General features: G+C 42.0%; 1 protein-coding gene across 2 annotated transcripts in view; it reads left to right on the top strand.

The window, feature by feature from the left end:
- The window catches only part of EPB41L4A (erythrocyte membrane protein band 4.1 like 4A), a 254,773-nt gene that overhangs the window by 215,994 nt on the left and 22,920 nt on the right, over positions 1-15,859 (top strand). For both annotated transcript variants that reach the window (XM_024743369.1, XM_024743370.1), the window contains exons 16-18: positions 3,354-3,401; positions 4,503-4,580; positions 15,579-15,698. In XM_024743369.1, coding sequence (XP_024599137.1) covers positions 3,354-3,401; positions 4,503-4,580; positions 15,579-15,698 — 246 coding nt within the window. The remainder of the gene's footprint in view (positions 1-3,353; positions 3,402-4,502; positions 4,581-15,578; positions 15,699-15,859) is intronic.

The following is a 15,859-nucleotide window of genomic DNA, read 5'->3' as shown; positions in this document are numbered from 1 at the left end:
AAAATGGGAGAGAAAAGAAAGGCCACGCATGAATGGTGACAAATCAGAATCATGGCATTGGGCTGCTTAACAGCAAACGCAGGGAAAGAAGATAACGAGGCATTGCCTTCAAAATGCTGAAGGAAGAGTATTTTCAATTTAGGATTCTGTGCCCAGATAAACCATAATTATATGTGTAGAATAAAGACATTGTCAGAAATTTCAGCTCTCAAAACAAAAAAAAATAATGTATCTGCCATGCAGTTTTCTCTGTCAACAAGTTCCACCAAAACCAAGACAAGAGGCCATGAGACCTGGAAATATGGGAACCATCCAACAGAAGCAAAAGGAATTCCCTGGTTCATGGTGAAGAGAGTTAATCAAAGTGACATTTGTGCAGCAGTGCTAGACAGCAGGCTGTTCAGATATGAGCAGGAGGGCAGAGGGCTCCAGGAGGGATGTAAATGTAACTTGCAGATTATCTGAGTATTCGTGCATCTCAGGAGGAGCTTTGCAGTTTTCTCAGAGTTGGGATGAAGAGTCAGTGAGAAGCACAAGGAAAACTAAGCAGCTGATAGGTATGTAGAAAACTTGGCAGTTATCATCGCTAAGAAAACCTTAAACCCAAGAACACAAGAATGGAATTGTGTTCCGAAACACTGTTTAGATCATCTGTGAACAATACTTATATAATTGTGTTTCCATATCAATGTTATGTTATTTGATATAATTATGTTAGGAAAATGGGGGAATGAAAGTCGTGAATGTGGCCTTAAAGAGCCATGTCTGCCCTGACTGGAGTGCAAAGGCACGTATAACAAAGGGTAAGGAAATGGAGACCAAAGGGCATAGACACCTCTCTCAAGAAGTGTGGCTTTGAAGGAGAGAGGAGAGACTGGGCAGGAAATCATGGGTGATGTGGAGTCAAAGTAGGTATGTGTATGTCTAAATAGGAGAGACCTGAGAATGTTGAAAAGCTGGTAAAAGAATTTGCTATGAGGACAAGTTGAATATATGTGAGCGATAGGAGGGTAGTTAATGACAGTCACAGAGTAGATAAGAGGGGATGGGACCCACACGGCACAGGTGAAGGGACTGACCTTAATTATAAGGACAGTTCCGTAAATAAGAGAGGGAGATGTTGGTCAGTTTTATTTTTGGTAACAGGAAGAGGAAAGAGTTCCCATCTGATGGCTGGCTACTTTTCACTTTGGAAGGAGAACACAAAGTCATCTGCTGAAGCAGGAGAGGGTTGCGAGGTGAAAAGAGTTTGAAACTGCTTTACAGAAACTGAGAGTACTTCGATCAGAGAAAGGTGGTAGGATTGCTGGGTCATGTTGTAGATCTCCTTGAGGTTATGCAAATGGATTTGTAGTGTAGCTGATATGCCCTTTTACGTAACTTCATCCAGCACTGCTCGGCCAGCTTTTGCCGGCTGGCTCAGAGAACCTGGAGAGTTGGATTCACCCATACTTGGGGTTTTGACAAAAAGACTGAACAAAAAACAGAGTTGGAGGAAGTTTCGAGTACTGGAATACATGTTATTGAGATGATGGAAATCTGAGCTGAGTCAGGGAGGGAACGAAAAAAGGTGAGGAACTGATGGAAAGTTGCAAGGTCTATAGAGAGATGGTACTACTGAGGTCAAAGAAAGAGAGAATGAAAGTCATTGAATAAGCAGTAATAGTAATACTAATAATAGCCAGCATTTATTAAGTGCTGACAGTGGGCCGGGTCCTACTCTGTGCATTTTAAATATATTAATTCATTTTATCCGCATAAAAACCCTGTGTGGGAAGTACTATTAAAACTGAGGCTCAGTAGAGAAGTAATTTGTTTAAATCACACAACTTAACAATGGATGGGATGGGATTCACATTCAGGACTACAGAGCCCGCATATTTAACCAGAGTGCCCCATCGAAGCTGTTTGAAGGTAAATAGGAAGTGGTATTCAGGAAGGAGAGGAGATTTCAGTCAGAGAGCAGAGTGTTTGTGGGTGGTTACAGATGATAAAGTCCAAAGCGTGACCATGATGGGGTTGCTGAGTTGTAGTGAAGAGGTCATTAGAGACGATGACAAGGGACGTGGAGGCCAGGGTGTTGGAAAGGGCATTTGGGTGAGAGCTGATGTCAGATTATGGCAGAACTTGGCTTGGTTGATTGTGTTACTGAATTGGGTTTGTTTGCCCAACTTTGCAGCAAGCCAAATGCTGAGATGCCAAGGTTTGCTTCAGAGAAACAGTTTATTCACGAGACGGCCAAGCAAGGTGAAGGGAGAACAAATCTCAAATCTGCCTCCCTGAAGATAGGGCTTAGGGCTATTCATGGGATAAAGAGGCAGGGTGGTCTGAGGCGTGGGGAGAGGTGACTGGAGGTAAGAAGAGGGAGGTAATTGGTGGTCTGTGCAAATGTAGTCGAGCTTCATGGCTCTTCATAGGACACATGTTCAAAAAATATTGGAGTTCACACGTTCTGAGGGTGGAGGTTTTGGCCCTCTGACATCAAAAGGTCATCCATTGGACACTCACGCAGGCCCAGTTGAATGGTGAGTGGTTTCAGCCGGTCTGAACTGGGCAAGAACTAATTCCAAGTTCCTGAAAAACAACTTAAGCAACCATTACTATTGTGACCCATATGTCAGAGGTGTTATGTATAAGGAAGCTGTGGGCATCTAGTTTAAAATCAATTGAAAGCACGCAAGGCAGGACTTCCCTGGTGGCGCAGTGGCTAAGAATCCGCCTGCCAATTCAGGGGACACAGGTTTGATCCCTGGTCTGGGAAGATCCCACATGCCGCGGAGCAGCTAAGCCCATGCGCAACAACTACTGAGCCTGCGCTCTAGAGCCCGCGAGCCACAACTCCTGAGCCCGTGTGCCACAACTACTGAAACCCGTGCGCCTAGAGCCCACTGCACTGCAATGAAGAGTAGCCCCCGCTTGCTGCAACTAGAGAAAGTCCGTGCGCAGCAATGAAGATCCAACACAGCCCACTTCCCCCCCACAAAAAAAAAAGCATGCGAGGCAGGTAAGGTTTGGTGGGCCTAATTAGGTTAGCACTTGGTTTCACTTGCAGACCTAGGAACTACAGATGAGCCCCTTCATTGGATGAATGGAACTTACCAGACACGTTGTGCATAGTTATTTATGGTCTGTTTGTAGCCCCTGCTAGATTGCTGGCTTCTTGAGACCAGTTGGTATTATGCTTCTGGGGCCAGTTGTAGGGCTGAGCATGTGTGTGACTGCCGTGTTTGGTGAACGGATGACTCTGTAAGGGACGTACGTTAACTGAAGTGAAACTCATTTTGGTATGCTTTCCTTAGCCAACTGATAATTTTCTCTTCTCCTTAATGTCTTCGTTTGTTTGTTTTCCATAGGAAAGCCCATAACAGTGGTGAGGACTCAGATCTAAAGCAGAGGAGGAGGTAAAGAAAACAAATTGGAAGGCGGGTCAAGGGAGAGGGAGGGGGCTTAGCAGGTTAGCACAGCGCAGACCTGAGGCAGGAGTGGGGAAAATGTTTTATTTTATTAGTGGCTGCTTTAAGAGTATTGTAATGTTTTTTTAAGAGTATTGTAATTTTTTTTAACTTTGAAATATCAATTTTGTCTTCAACTGGTTCTCAGTCTTCCTTTCTTAACATCCTTAGGAGTTTCTCTTTTTTTCTGCTCCTTTTGTCTTAGAGGAGCTGTCTCAGTTATCTCTTTTTTTTTCTTTCTTTCTTTCTTTTTTTTTTTTTTGGCCACATCGTGCGTGCGGTGGCATGCAGGATCTTAGTTCCCTGACCAGGGATCAAAATCAAACCCGTTCCCCCTGCAGTGGAAGCGTGGAGTCTCGATCACTGGACCGCCAGGGAATTCCCTCGGTTATCTCTTGCTACATTAAAACCACCCAAAACTTGGTGGTTGAACATAACAACAGCCATATATATCTTGTGTGATTCTGTTTGTTAGCTAGTCTAGCTAGTCCCTGGCAGAATGGCTGACAATCTGGGACCTCTCTCTGTCTGTGGTCTCTGCACCTGGCTAACTTAGGTGGCTGGAAGGAAGAAGAAGCTACCAGCCCTGTTAAGAGACTGTCCTAGAACTGGCAGAGTATCCCTTACACCTTCTTCTGTTGGTAAAAATCCGTCACAGGACCAGCACAAATTCAAGAGGAGGGGAAATAAACTCTCCCTTTCTCCATGAAGGTAGGGGTTTGACAGGACTTTGTGTCCATATTTAGTCCACCCCAGGGGCTTTTAGCTTTTCCACGTCAGAGTTCTGTTGGAAGTATTTGTTTCTGTGGTCCCTTCAGGGAGCATGGCGACATTTGCTTTAATCTGCTCTCATTTCTGTAGACATTCAGATGCCTGGCTGAACTGAGAAACTCTGACTGGGAGAGGGTACGACAGCTACTTATGTTTGGATTAGTAATTTTACTGCAAAATTAATTCTAAAGAACCAACATGAACCTTTCTGAAATTTTTCATTTGTCATAAATGTGGGTTGTTTTTTTTTTTTTCCTTTTGCTCTTATTTTGTTTTCAGGTCGCGCTCACGCTGTAACACAAGCAGTGGTAGTGAATCAGAAAATTCTAATAGAGAACACCGGAAAAAGAGAAACAGGTAATATTGGAAGGTCATGGTTAACGGGAACTCTGAAATCAGAGGCTACCACTGGTCATAGAAGCTGTGTGTCCTATGAATTTCTATGCCTGATTTTTCTCATCTGTGTTTAAGAAGGAATCTGGCATGATTTTAAAGCACGGTTTTAGGAAACCTCAGCTCTTTGGACTGAGTTTCTTATCTTTATAATAAGATGATTAAACAATTTGACAGTGAGGTTCCTTTTTGTTAATAAAAAAAATGATGACCTATATTTAGGTACAACACGTGGTGAATTTGTTTGAGGGTGGTAAGAAATTTTACCATTTGTAGAGCGATTTCTCCCTGAAGTGTCTTTTAACATGACATCACTATCCTTTGCCCAGCCAAAAAACGAGACACTCATAGTTGCATAGTTTCAGCCTTATGTATGTGTACATGCAAATACGTGTTTATACTCGTGCCAGGTGCACACAGTTAGATGGCTAAATGCAATTAGTTCATATCTTTAAGACTTAAGAGCTTGTTAATAACATGATTTGACATGTAATCAATGTCAGTGATGGCTTAATGCACTAACCAGTTCTTCCTAGTTCCGGAATACTTATTTGAAAACAAGTAATCATATAATGAAAGAGCACCAGGTTGGCGAGGTGAGGGATTTGGTTACTGGTTATGCCAGTTTCCAACCCAGTGGTTCTCAAATGGGGACAGTTTTGTCTTTCCCTGTGTTCCCTGAGGACATTTGGCAATGTTTTGGGATACTTTTGGATGTCACAATTGTCGGGGGGGATTGCTGCTGGCTAGAGAGGCTGCTAAACATCCTCCAATGCACAGGACAGCCCTCTACAACAAAGAAATATCTGGCCTCAAGAATGTCCGTAGGGCCACTGTTGGGAAACCGGTTCTCACCTGATGTGGAGTCTTGCTTGGTTGCCTTATTTTTCTGGGCCGTCTTTTTCTCCTCTGTAAAATGAAGAAGTTGGATAAGATAATCTCCAAGGTCCTTCTTTAGTGCTCAGTGCTCTTGTGCTGGTCATGCATTGAATTGGCCTCCCTCTCTAACTACAAAGCCTGTGTAATGACAGCCCAGATAGCATTGTAAGAGTGGGCCATTTTCTTAGGAAGCTTTCCATGTGGAGCCTTCTTAGGGGCTGGCATCATACTAGATAGAGGTGAGATCTCAGTGTGTAAGGACAACTTTCTCAAGGAAATGATTTCAGTTTCTTTATCTATAAAAAGCCAAGTGTGGAGGGTAGATCTCCCTCAGGTACCCTCTTCCTGCTCTAAAATTCAGTATTTCTGCACAAACAACACAAAACAAAGCAAAACTAACAAACAAAACAGCCTCCCTCCCCCATTTGTACTTACTGATCAAGCCAGTATCTTAATAAATATATTTCTGTTTTGCTTGGTGTATTCTAAGTTGAGCTCATAGGTGCTCTATTCTCAACTTCTCAGAAGGTAACCTATTTAAAAACAGTGTCTTTTCAGGCCAAAATGCTCACGGTGACATTTGTTATTAAAATGAAACACTATTTAAAGGTTGCCAGCAAGTTCCTAAATAGCTCATTACTGATCTAGGGGCACTGGTTTCAATATTCCTTCTAGGTGTTTTCTCCCTCTACCCCAATTTCTCCTCCCACCCAATTTCATGAACAATTTTTTAGACTGGCTTTCTTTGTACTGTATTTTAGAATGATGGTGGTTCTGAATGTTTAAATGCAAATGTACTTTGTAAGGCTATTAATGAGAAATTGCTTTCAAAACACACTGACACAAAGGTTTTCAAAAGCATTTCTTTTACCTGCAGAGATATTGCCCTAGGGTTATACAAGTTGCCTGTGTCTGTAGAAGATGAGGTCTGGACTCTAGCTCTCAGGGGCACAGCAAAAAGTGGGCAGAGGAAGAAACATGTCTTGCAGTTCCCATATCCACTCCTGAAAATCCTGGCGTGGGTACAGTGTGCAGAGAAAGATGGTGCAACACATTACACTGCCCCTGGGTGCCACGTACCCATTACGCAGTGCTGCCGCTAACCCCTCCGTCCCGTTATTAGCCTTTAAAATTTTGCCAGAACCCAGTCATTCCACCTCGGGGTACAAGGGTCTGAGTATTTATACTGCGGCCCTGCTGATGGTCCCATTACAGACACAGTATGTCTTGTGTCTGTAATGAAGGGTTGTCAAATGATGTCTGACTTTCTACTTTGGGGGAGAGAATGAATCTCTTCAACCTCAGTTGTCCTTCCTTATTTTGGTCGGGAACGTGACCCAGCCAAGCTCTCACCAGCGTCTTTTGTACTTTTATTAAAGGACTCTGGTAACCCTAGAATGGGGCAGAGTGAATCTTGAACATGTTGATGTTCTACTTCCTGCCAGCAAGGTCTCTAAATGCAGACCTGGATGCTTCCTCACTTTGGAAACCAGAGCCTGCACCCGACACACCCCATTTTCCTGTCTCCGCAGGGGAACTGTAGCCTGAGGCAGAGGAACAAAGACTGTGCACATTTGCTTTTCAGGCACTGTTTTGAAGCCCATGAAGTGTCCAGTGGACTCTGGACAGAGTTCCAGAGAGACTTTCTGGAGACTGTGTGTGGTCTTTGGGATGCTCTTTCCTATGCTACTCTTTCTTTCTGTCTTTTTGTTTTTGTTTGTTTGTTTGTTTAACATAAGGAAGGTCTCTCCTATTAGGTTGGAGATAATTCTGTGTAAATACTGTTTTTTCACTGTGTCTACCCATTGGATTTTAAGCTGCCTTGCTGTTCCCATGGATGACAATTTCAATATCTCAGATTTTGTGTTCGGAGAAACACAAGTTAACAAGACAATGTTCACAGATCAACTTTATCCAAAGCAGTAGTTGTGGCTTTTAACAACCATGAAAAAAAAATCATAATCCACATTGACTCTGGAAGGCTAGTATCAGAAACAAGGATTGTTGTTTAGATTCAGTTTTAGAAAAACATAACTGTAGATAAGCACCCCCTCTGTCAGTTTTGGGTCTAGAGCTAATGAGGCCAGATGGTGAGGGCTGTGCAGTAACTGCAGGGTTTCATTCCACAGAAGTTTCCGAAGTTTTCGAGCCTCCTTTGGGGAATTGTTTATGTCTTTCTTAATCCCCTTTCACTTCAGTTGTTGCTTCCTTACTGTTTTCATAATGTGCATGGGTACCTACAGTACTCTAGATTTTAAGATTTGAGAAAATAGATTTTTCCTCCCTTTGTATAATACCTGGAAGTTGGAGCACAGTTTCTTGTGATAACATCTCAGATGACAGAAAGTCCTTATTTTCCCCTCAGTGTCTCTACGTACACCCTCATCTCCATTTCTCTTCTCTTGCCTCCCTTTTTACTATTCACATTATTTTTCCTCACCCAGTTCCCTTTTTTTTCTTTTCTTAGCTTCTTTCTCACTCTTTCTTTCCTGTCTTCTCTGACTTCTGTCTCTGTTTAGGAGCCAGTGATGTGTCAAAAAACCCCCAAGGGTGTGGATCAGGGTTTTGGTTCTGCCATGTCCTGCTGTTTGACCTTGGGCAGCTCATTTAACAAATTTAAACTTAGCTTTCTCATCCCTAAAATGGAGTGCATACTACCTGATCTGCTTTCTTGAATGAGTTACTGCAAAGACCAAATGAAATCTGAGAGGTGATAGCACTTTGGCGGAGGGAGCCGGACAGTTTAATATCGAATTTTGGAGTCACTGCCTCTTTCTTTGGCTGTCCCCACCTCTCCTACACCCTCTTTCCAACCTTTTCCACTTTTCTTTTAACCTTGTCTTCCATTTCCCCATCTACCCTAACTTTACACATTTGTATTTTCAGACCAGGTATTCTTACCCTCTGATTGATGGGTAGGTTTTAGGGGTCTCATAACCCCAAGAAATTGTATGTAACATTCTTTGTGTTTCTAAGTGTACAATTTTCTGGCGATAGTCTGTAGATTTAATCAGATTCTTAAGGGGGTGTCTGACCTCCAAAAAGTTATGAAGTGGTGATTATGATCTAAATAGTGAGAGATAGATTGATATTGGGAAGTGGAATTGGTAGGATTCAATTCACTGGTAGGATTGAAAACTAAAAGCCTGCAAATTTCTTTTCAGATTACTTTTTGTTATACTGATTTGGGAAAAAAATCGGTTGAATTAAATTCATCAAATTGGAAACCTACCAAGTACAAAGCAGCATGAAGTTAATGTGAATATTAGATTGAATTATGTTTTACTAGTTAGAATTTTGAATCTTGTACCTAAGTTCAGAAGGTCAGTCAGCTGGTCTTTATACGTTTGAGCCCCTGGGCCATGCTCAGGACTTGCCCACAGTGTATGTTGAAGGAGGACCTAAGAGGTAGACCTATCAGAGTGAAGCCTTTCATAAACCAGCTTTCCCTGAAAATACCTTGAGCTTAATAAAATATCCTTCATGTTCAAAGAAACCGGTCTGCAAAGTATCCTTTGTGCTGTTGATGAAAATCAGCACTCCTTTGGGCATTCACTGGGGAGGATCTGTGGATTACTCAGTCATTAGCTTTGATGTGTTGCTAGGCTTTTAGGATTTGAAGTGGGAGATTTGGAGGAGGTGGGCAGTGAGGCAGAGAACTAGTCTGGTGTTTTTTGCATAAGCATAAAAGTGGAAGTAACTCTGGAGCCTGGTGAGGATTAAAAGGGTAAGAGAAATGATAGAAGCTGGGGGTAAATGCTGGACTAGAATAAATTGGCAGCAGAGGACCATTTGGGCCTTTCCCAAATTTCATTCTGGGATGTTTGCATCATAATCACATGAGTTATGTACCTGAGGTGATGTGCGTGCACACGTGTGTGCGCGTGTGGGTGAAATAAAGCTCAGAACAAAGAACGAGGGATGGTGCGTTACGAATTTTGAAGATGCTTTGAAGATCTTTGTGCCTAGGAGCTGGTTCCTTTACCCTCTGAGTTTTAATTTTCACACATGCAAAGTGGGATAATACCTGCCCCGCCTACTTCACGGGGTTTATAAAGATCTGAAATAGTGGATGCACTTTGAAAAGCACAAAGGGCCCTGCATGGGCAGGTACTATTCGATTGATGAGAATGTTCAGCGCTGCTCAGTGTTATCTGAAGTCCTGTTGGATCTGCAAAGTGTGGCCCAGCTCCCTTTCACAATAAAGAAGTCAGTATTTCTAACATGAATTTGTTCTTCCACAAACGTTGTTAGAGTTTCCTCCTGCTTTTTAGACGTCTTTTAGAATCTGTATCTGAATAATGGATTAAGATGGTTTGAAGTATTTTAAATGTGTTCCACAGGTCTTTTATATTATTTTTCTGAAAAAAGAAAGAAACCATCCTCTGTGGCACTGCAGCTAACAGGGACAATACACTTGAGCCGGGGAGATCTAGATCACGGCTTTGGCAGGGTTTTGTTTTTGTTAGAGTGATAACACAAAGCAAAGCATTCCTGTCCCTCTGCCCTAGGGAAAAAATGTGGTTTTGATGATGGCAAACTTAAACCAAGGGACGTTTCTTCCACATGGCCTGAAGATAGGTAACTGTTTCCTTGCAAGCATTCCCTCCTGCCCGGTCCCTGTCCCTGATTGAAGTGTCGGGGCTGGCTGCAAACCAGGTAAAAATTGCGGGTAGGGAGAGAGCAGTTCGTGCAGAGCCAATGGAAATGATGTTCACCATGGTACAGATGGCACAGGGTTCTGATTTCCACTTTAATAAGTTGTATTAAGATTTAGACATTTGATGTGGATTATTTAGGGATTCCAGAGTATAATCCAAGTTGACAGAGATGACTGTGGAAGTGCGGAGCTGCAGCAAATGAGGAATGCTGTCAGATGACTAAAAGCAGAGCAGGTTGAAGGATCATGAAAACAGAAGGAGAGTTTGGGGAGGGAGATGGCACCAAACGCAGCCCATTTTAGCAGGGAGAGCATAAGGAGTAAGTGGAAGAGATAGAATCACCTTTAAGAGCAAATAAGAATAATTTATTGATGGTGGGGGAAGGTGGGAAAAGCAAATGAATTTTTTGCTTGCTGGTCTTCAGGGAGTATGTCGACAGATGCCTGGAACCAACATAAATTTCCCAAGGGAAGAAAAACTACTGAAAAAAAAAAGAAGACTGGTTTATAGCATGTGATCCAAAAATGAGAGCAGTGGATGAGAAACAAGTCCACAGTCAGCTGGGAACTGCAGATTTAATATTAGCGATGGAGTGGTTGTATGAAGCAATTGTCTGGGAAGTTGTGCTATTGCTGAAGAGTGGAGAGTTTTGGGTTTTTTTTACCGTGTCTGAATGGCTTATAAATAAAGCACGAATAGAGAACCATAATTTTAAAGCTGGAAAGGATCTTTACAGTAATTCAGTAGATGAAGAAACAAACCTACCAAAGAAGGTTAAGCGTTTTGCCCAGGGTCTCTGAGTCAGATAATGACAGAGCTGGAACGAGGCTGAACTCAGGAGTGATGGGTATTGCTCTTATCGCCTGGAAGCGTCATTATACACTTGCTTTGTAAGATTTCTCAAGTTCAGTATTACACATGGTCTTTATCTCAGTAAATGAGAGATGGAAGCGTCATTATACACTTGCTCTGTTAGATTTCTCAAGTTCAGTATTACACATGGTCTTTATCTCAGTAAATGAGAGATGGAAGCGTCATTATACACTTGCTCTGTTAGATTTCTCAAGTTCAGTATTACACATGGTCTTTATCTCAGTGAATGAGAAATGAATTAAGAACTGGTATAAAGGAAGGTCCTATTAAGAACAAAACTGCCTGGATAAAGGTAGAGGATGAAGTAAAACCCGCGGGGATTTGTATAGGAATTCATTTGGTACTGTGAAGAATTTTGCAGAAGAGGCAGAACTATAATTGGGAAGATAGGAAAGAAGAGACTAGGAACAGTCATTATCTTCATTATTGTTATCAAACGATTATATGACGTTTTGTCTTCCAAACCTTTTGCAAACTTTAAGTGTCAAATGCAGTTAAAATCTAAATTGCACGGATAGCCTGAAAAATTAGGGTGTTGAAGTTTGGTGAGACGTGGAGGAAATGTATCCGAATTCTCTTATTCTGAAACGTTATTGGAGAACACTCTATTCTAGAGCGACGCTCTCCCTCGTACCTTGATTAAAAAGCAAAAACCTTACGGTAAGGCTTCTTAGCCCAGTTGCTAACTCTCCTTGGTTGTACATGAGGAAATAGACAAAATGTGATGCATGTAGAGTTATTGCCTTAACGGATACAGGAAAGAAACAGCATTTTTTGAGGTTCAGCTTTAAATATAACATTTGAAAATGAATACATCCCCAGTGAAAATTTCAACAGACTCCTTTCCCCACTTAAGACTTTCATGACTGACTGTCATATAAGACGTTCTGACTTTTTAAAAGGTACTATATTGCTATAATGCTTACAGTGTTTTTATTCTTCATAATGTAAATCCCCACATTAAAATTAAAATGTAGCAGGAAAGGAGCAAAAACCAACACTTTGCGTGTGCTACACCTAAGGAGAAATGAGACTTATAAGGTAGAATCATGATAGGATATGTCTTTTACATTTAAAGATTTCTTTAGTTACTCATGCATAAACAAAATAGTTAACTCCTGCCTCGTAAGGACTCAGTGTTACAATATCCTTGCCTTTAGGGTTAGGATTTTTCCTTTCCATGTAGCATCTGTATTTTCTGGAGCAGTTCAGTGATGGAAGAAATGACACTTTCATTCTTGTAATGAGGTACCATTAACCAGAGGCCTTTTGTAAGGGTGTAATTTCAAACTTCATTACAGACTAAGGCAGCCACACCACCCGTTACTCAGGAGAATGTGCTTCTGTTGTGACTCTCCAATGAGCCTTACATTTTTAATGTACCTTGTTAGAATATTTATGAAAGAGTATCCCCAGTAGAGGGCAACTGTCTTTGGAACATGTGGGTCCCAAAGATATTAACTGACATGGTTTCACTGCCCTCACTTTCGACTTTTTGATTAGGAAAATAAAAGTTAAAGGTGCATGCCGTCGTCTGAAATTCTTTCTGATTTAGTTCTTGTTACTAGTAAGGTACAAGAAATACGTGTGCTCTTGTCTCAGGAGCTTTAATTTTTGTTATCAGAGTAAAGCCTCAGTATGAAAGTAGCCAGCTAAATTCCACAATAGAAGAATGAGCATATACTGCTTGTACTTCCTTTGAATTGTCTAAGGAATGTTTCTCTAGGAAACGTATGTTTGCCTCAGTCAGGTTTCACCCTTGCTGGCAGGCTTGACTTCTCAAAAATATTTAAGGATGCTGATTTACCGATTTAAAAAAAAAAAATTAGTGGAATTTTGTCCTGTCCACGAGCTGTGCAGCGATTTAGCTCAGAACGGAAGCTGTAGTCTAAAAGACTCCAGGCTTAGGAGTTGCCAGGACCTGGTGTTATGTCTACCCCGGGCAATGCAAGGTGTGGGTTCCTGTGGGAAGGAAGACAGCTCCTTGCCAGCCTGACGCCTTCCCACTGTCTTTCCTAGCTTTTGGATCCCTCAATCCTGGGAGAGAGTCCAGGGAGACTCCAGGGAGTCCAGGACAGTTCCCCCCCTCCGCAGGTCTGGTGGGTCACTCCCTGGCTGTCACGTGATACATGGAATGGCTCGGAGGTGTAGGTTCTGGCTATGAAAATACATATACATACACATGTGTGTGTATGCGCACATGGAATTTTCAAGTGAGAGTGTTTGCTTCAAAGGGTGATTAATGATGACCTCGTCGTATACCTTCTCATACTCTTCTTCAGATGTTTCTAATATTCAGATTCATATGTTCAGTTTTCATTTCCTCTGCACATGTCATTAGAAGAGGGAACTATGTTCTTGAATCTGTGAAAAATACTATGACTGTATCCTGTTAATATTCAAATAATAGCCTATTAGGAATGAAAGCTTTAGTGAGGAAATATATACAGTTCAAAGACTTGAAATGTGTTACAGATAATTTTTTACTTAACACAATTCCTCTTTAATCTAGAGAGATTTAAATAGCTTCTTCCTCATAAGCTACTTTTTTTTTTTTTTTTTTTTTTAATGCGGTACACGGCCCTCTCACTGTTGTGGCCTCTCCCATTGCGGAGCACAGGCTCCAGACGCGCAGGCTCAACGACCATGACTCACGGCCCCAGCCGCTCCGCGGCATGCGGGATCCTCCTGGAATGGGGCACGAACCTGCGTCCCCCGCATCGGCAGGCGGACCCCCAATGACTGTGCCACCAGGGAAGCCCATAAGCTACTTTTTTTTTTAAACTGGAATTTGCTTTCCATTGTCTCTGTTTAAGTATAAGTGAGATGACTATATGTCACTCTTCTACTGGTTTGCATTATAAGCAAATGCAGATATCCACCCCACAGTCTGTACTAAGTGCTGTAACAGGGCAGCGGAAAGACATCTGTTCAGTGAGAGAAATGACTCCAGACTTGTCTATTCTTTTCATTTCTGTTTCGAAGCAGTTATGCTCATGCAGTCACAGTACTGGGATGATTACCATGCAATTCTATGCTGCTCTCCCACGCCCCAGGAGCAGCAGTGTGAAAGAAACACCCTGGAGCAGCTTCCTCAAGAACGTACATAAATTCAAAGTCAAAGATTCAAATAACAGGTGTTTGATTTTTGCAAGAAATACTCATGGCTTCACAGCATCACTGCAGTGCATTCCAGACATTATTTACACATTAATTAAGCACTTGCTTTAATTAAGTACTTGGTTCCCTCTCTCCCCTGTAACACCTCACCCTTCTTTTTAGAAAGACTTGATGCATCAAAAGTCCGAAACTTCTGCAGGCTGTGTGGTCCATGGATGGGTTTTGCCAGGTCAATACAGTATTTCGCATTCATAATTGGTTACCATTACTTGAAAAATAGAAGAGTTTGTTTTTAAAAAATCCAGATTTGTGGATTATCTTTTAAAAACTGAGAGGATTAAGTAACATTGTCCCGTGCTCTTACATGGCAAGTGCCTGTGCCCCCCCATACCCCCTCCCCCCAGTTTCCCTTTCCCTCATTTTACATTCCCTGCAGGGCCCCTGGCCACGCTGAGTGCTGAGTGCTCAGCCCTCATTCCCTCTTAAACATGCGAGCAGCATAACCAGAATGTTCTGTGCCTACTCGGTTGCTGAGGCATTATGCACCACATCTAACTTTTTTTATTTGTAGCTTCTTGTCTTAAAAAAATGGAAATTGTATCTGGCACTTACTGTGCATGAAAACTTGGACAATTTGTGAATTTTTAAGAGCATTTCAAAGGAAAACTATTCATTGCTGTTTTACTTAGTATATTTGTGTAAAATGATTCATGATTTAAGATTGTGTAGCAGACACCACTGTTTCTTTAGTCGAAACCTAAATATGTTTTATTTTTACATTTATTTATTTATTTTTGGCTGCGTTGGGTCTTCATTGCTGCGCGCGGGCTTTCTCTAGTTGTGGCGAGCGGGGGCTACTCTTCATTGTGATGGCTTCTCATTGTGATGAATGGCTTCATTGTGATGGCTACTCTTCATTGTGATGGCTTCTCTTGTTGCGGAGCACAGGCTCTAGGCACGCAGGCTTCAGTAGTTGCGGCACGAGTGCTCAGTAGTTGTGGCTCGCGGGCTCTAGAGCGCAGGTTCAGTAGCTGTGGCACACGGGTTTAGTTGCTCCGTGGCATGTGGGATCTTCCCGGACCAGGGCTCAAACCCGTGTCCCCTGCATTGGCAGGCAGATTCTTAACCACTGTGCCACCAGGGGAGCCCCTAAATATGTTTTAAATGAGTTTTGTTTTTGATACATGTCTTTTTACTAGGAAATTTTAAGCCGGGGATGAAGTCTGAAAATAACCAATATATGTTTACGTATTTATATATAAATATTATATACTTATCTACTTAAGGATATGTTGATACGGTTAATACATTCCTAGCTTTAAGTGATTATGGTAATATTGGGAAATAACTTTTAAAAACATGTTTAGGATGAACTGATAAAGCACCACATATGTGGATGTTAATTTTAGATGAACGGTCTTTCTTTCAGAATACGGCAGGAGAATGATATGGTTGATTCGGCGCCTCAGTGGGAAGCTGTACTAAGGAGACAAAAGGAAAAAAACCAGGCGGACCCCAACAACAGACGATCCAGACACAGATCTCGCTCGTATGTGCTCTCTCTTTATGCCTTGATTCAAAAACTCCGAGCTTTTGCTAGCATGCAGAGTCTGGGGCACATTGGGCTGTCTCTCTGAAGTCTTCTAAAGTGATTTAGTTCAACCATGATTATCCCACTGTTTATTTGTCATAGATACCTTCTTACATTTG

Source organism: Neophocaena asiaeorientalis, unplaced genomic scaffold (genome assembly GCF_003031525.2).
Source record: "Neophocaena asiaeorientalis asiaeorientalis breed wild unplaced genomic scaffold, Neophocaena_asiaeorientalis_V1.1 scaffold26, whole genome shotgun sequence".
Taxonomy (NCBI): Eukaryota; Metazoa; Chordata; class Mammalia; order Artiodactyla; family Phocoenidae; genus Neophocaena; species Neophocaena asiaeorientalis.
Note: the sequence above shows the minus strand (reverse complement) of the source record. Positions and strands in the feature narration are given on the sequence as shown.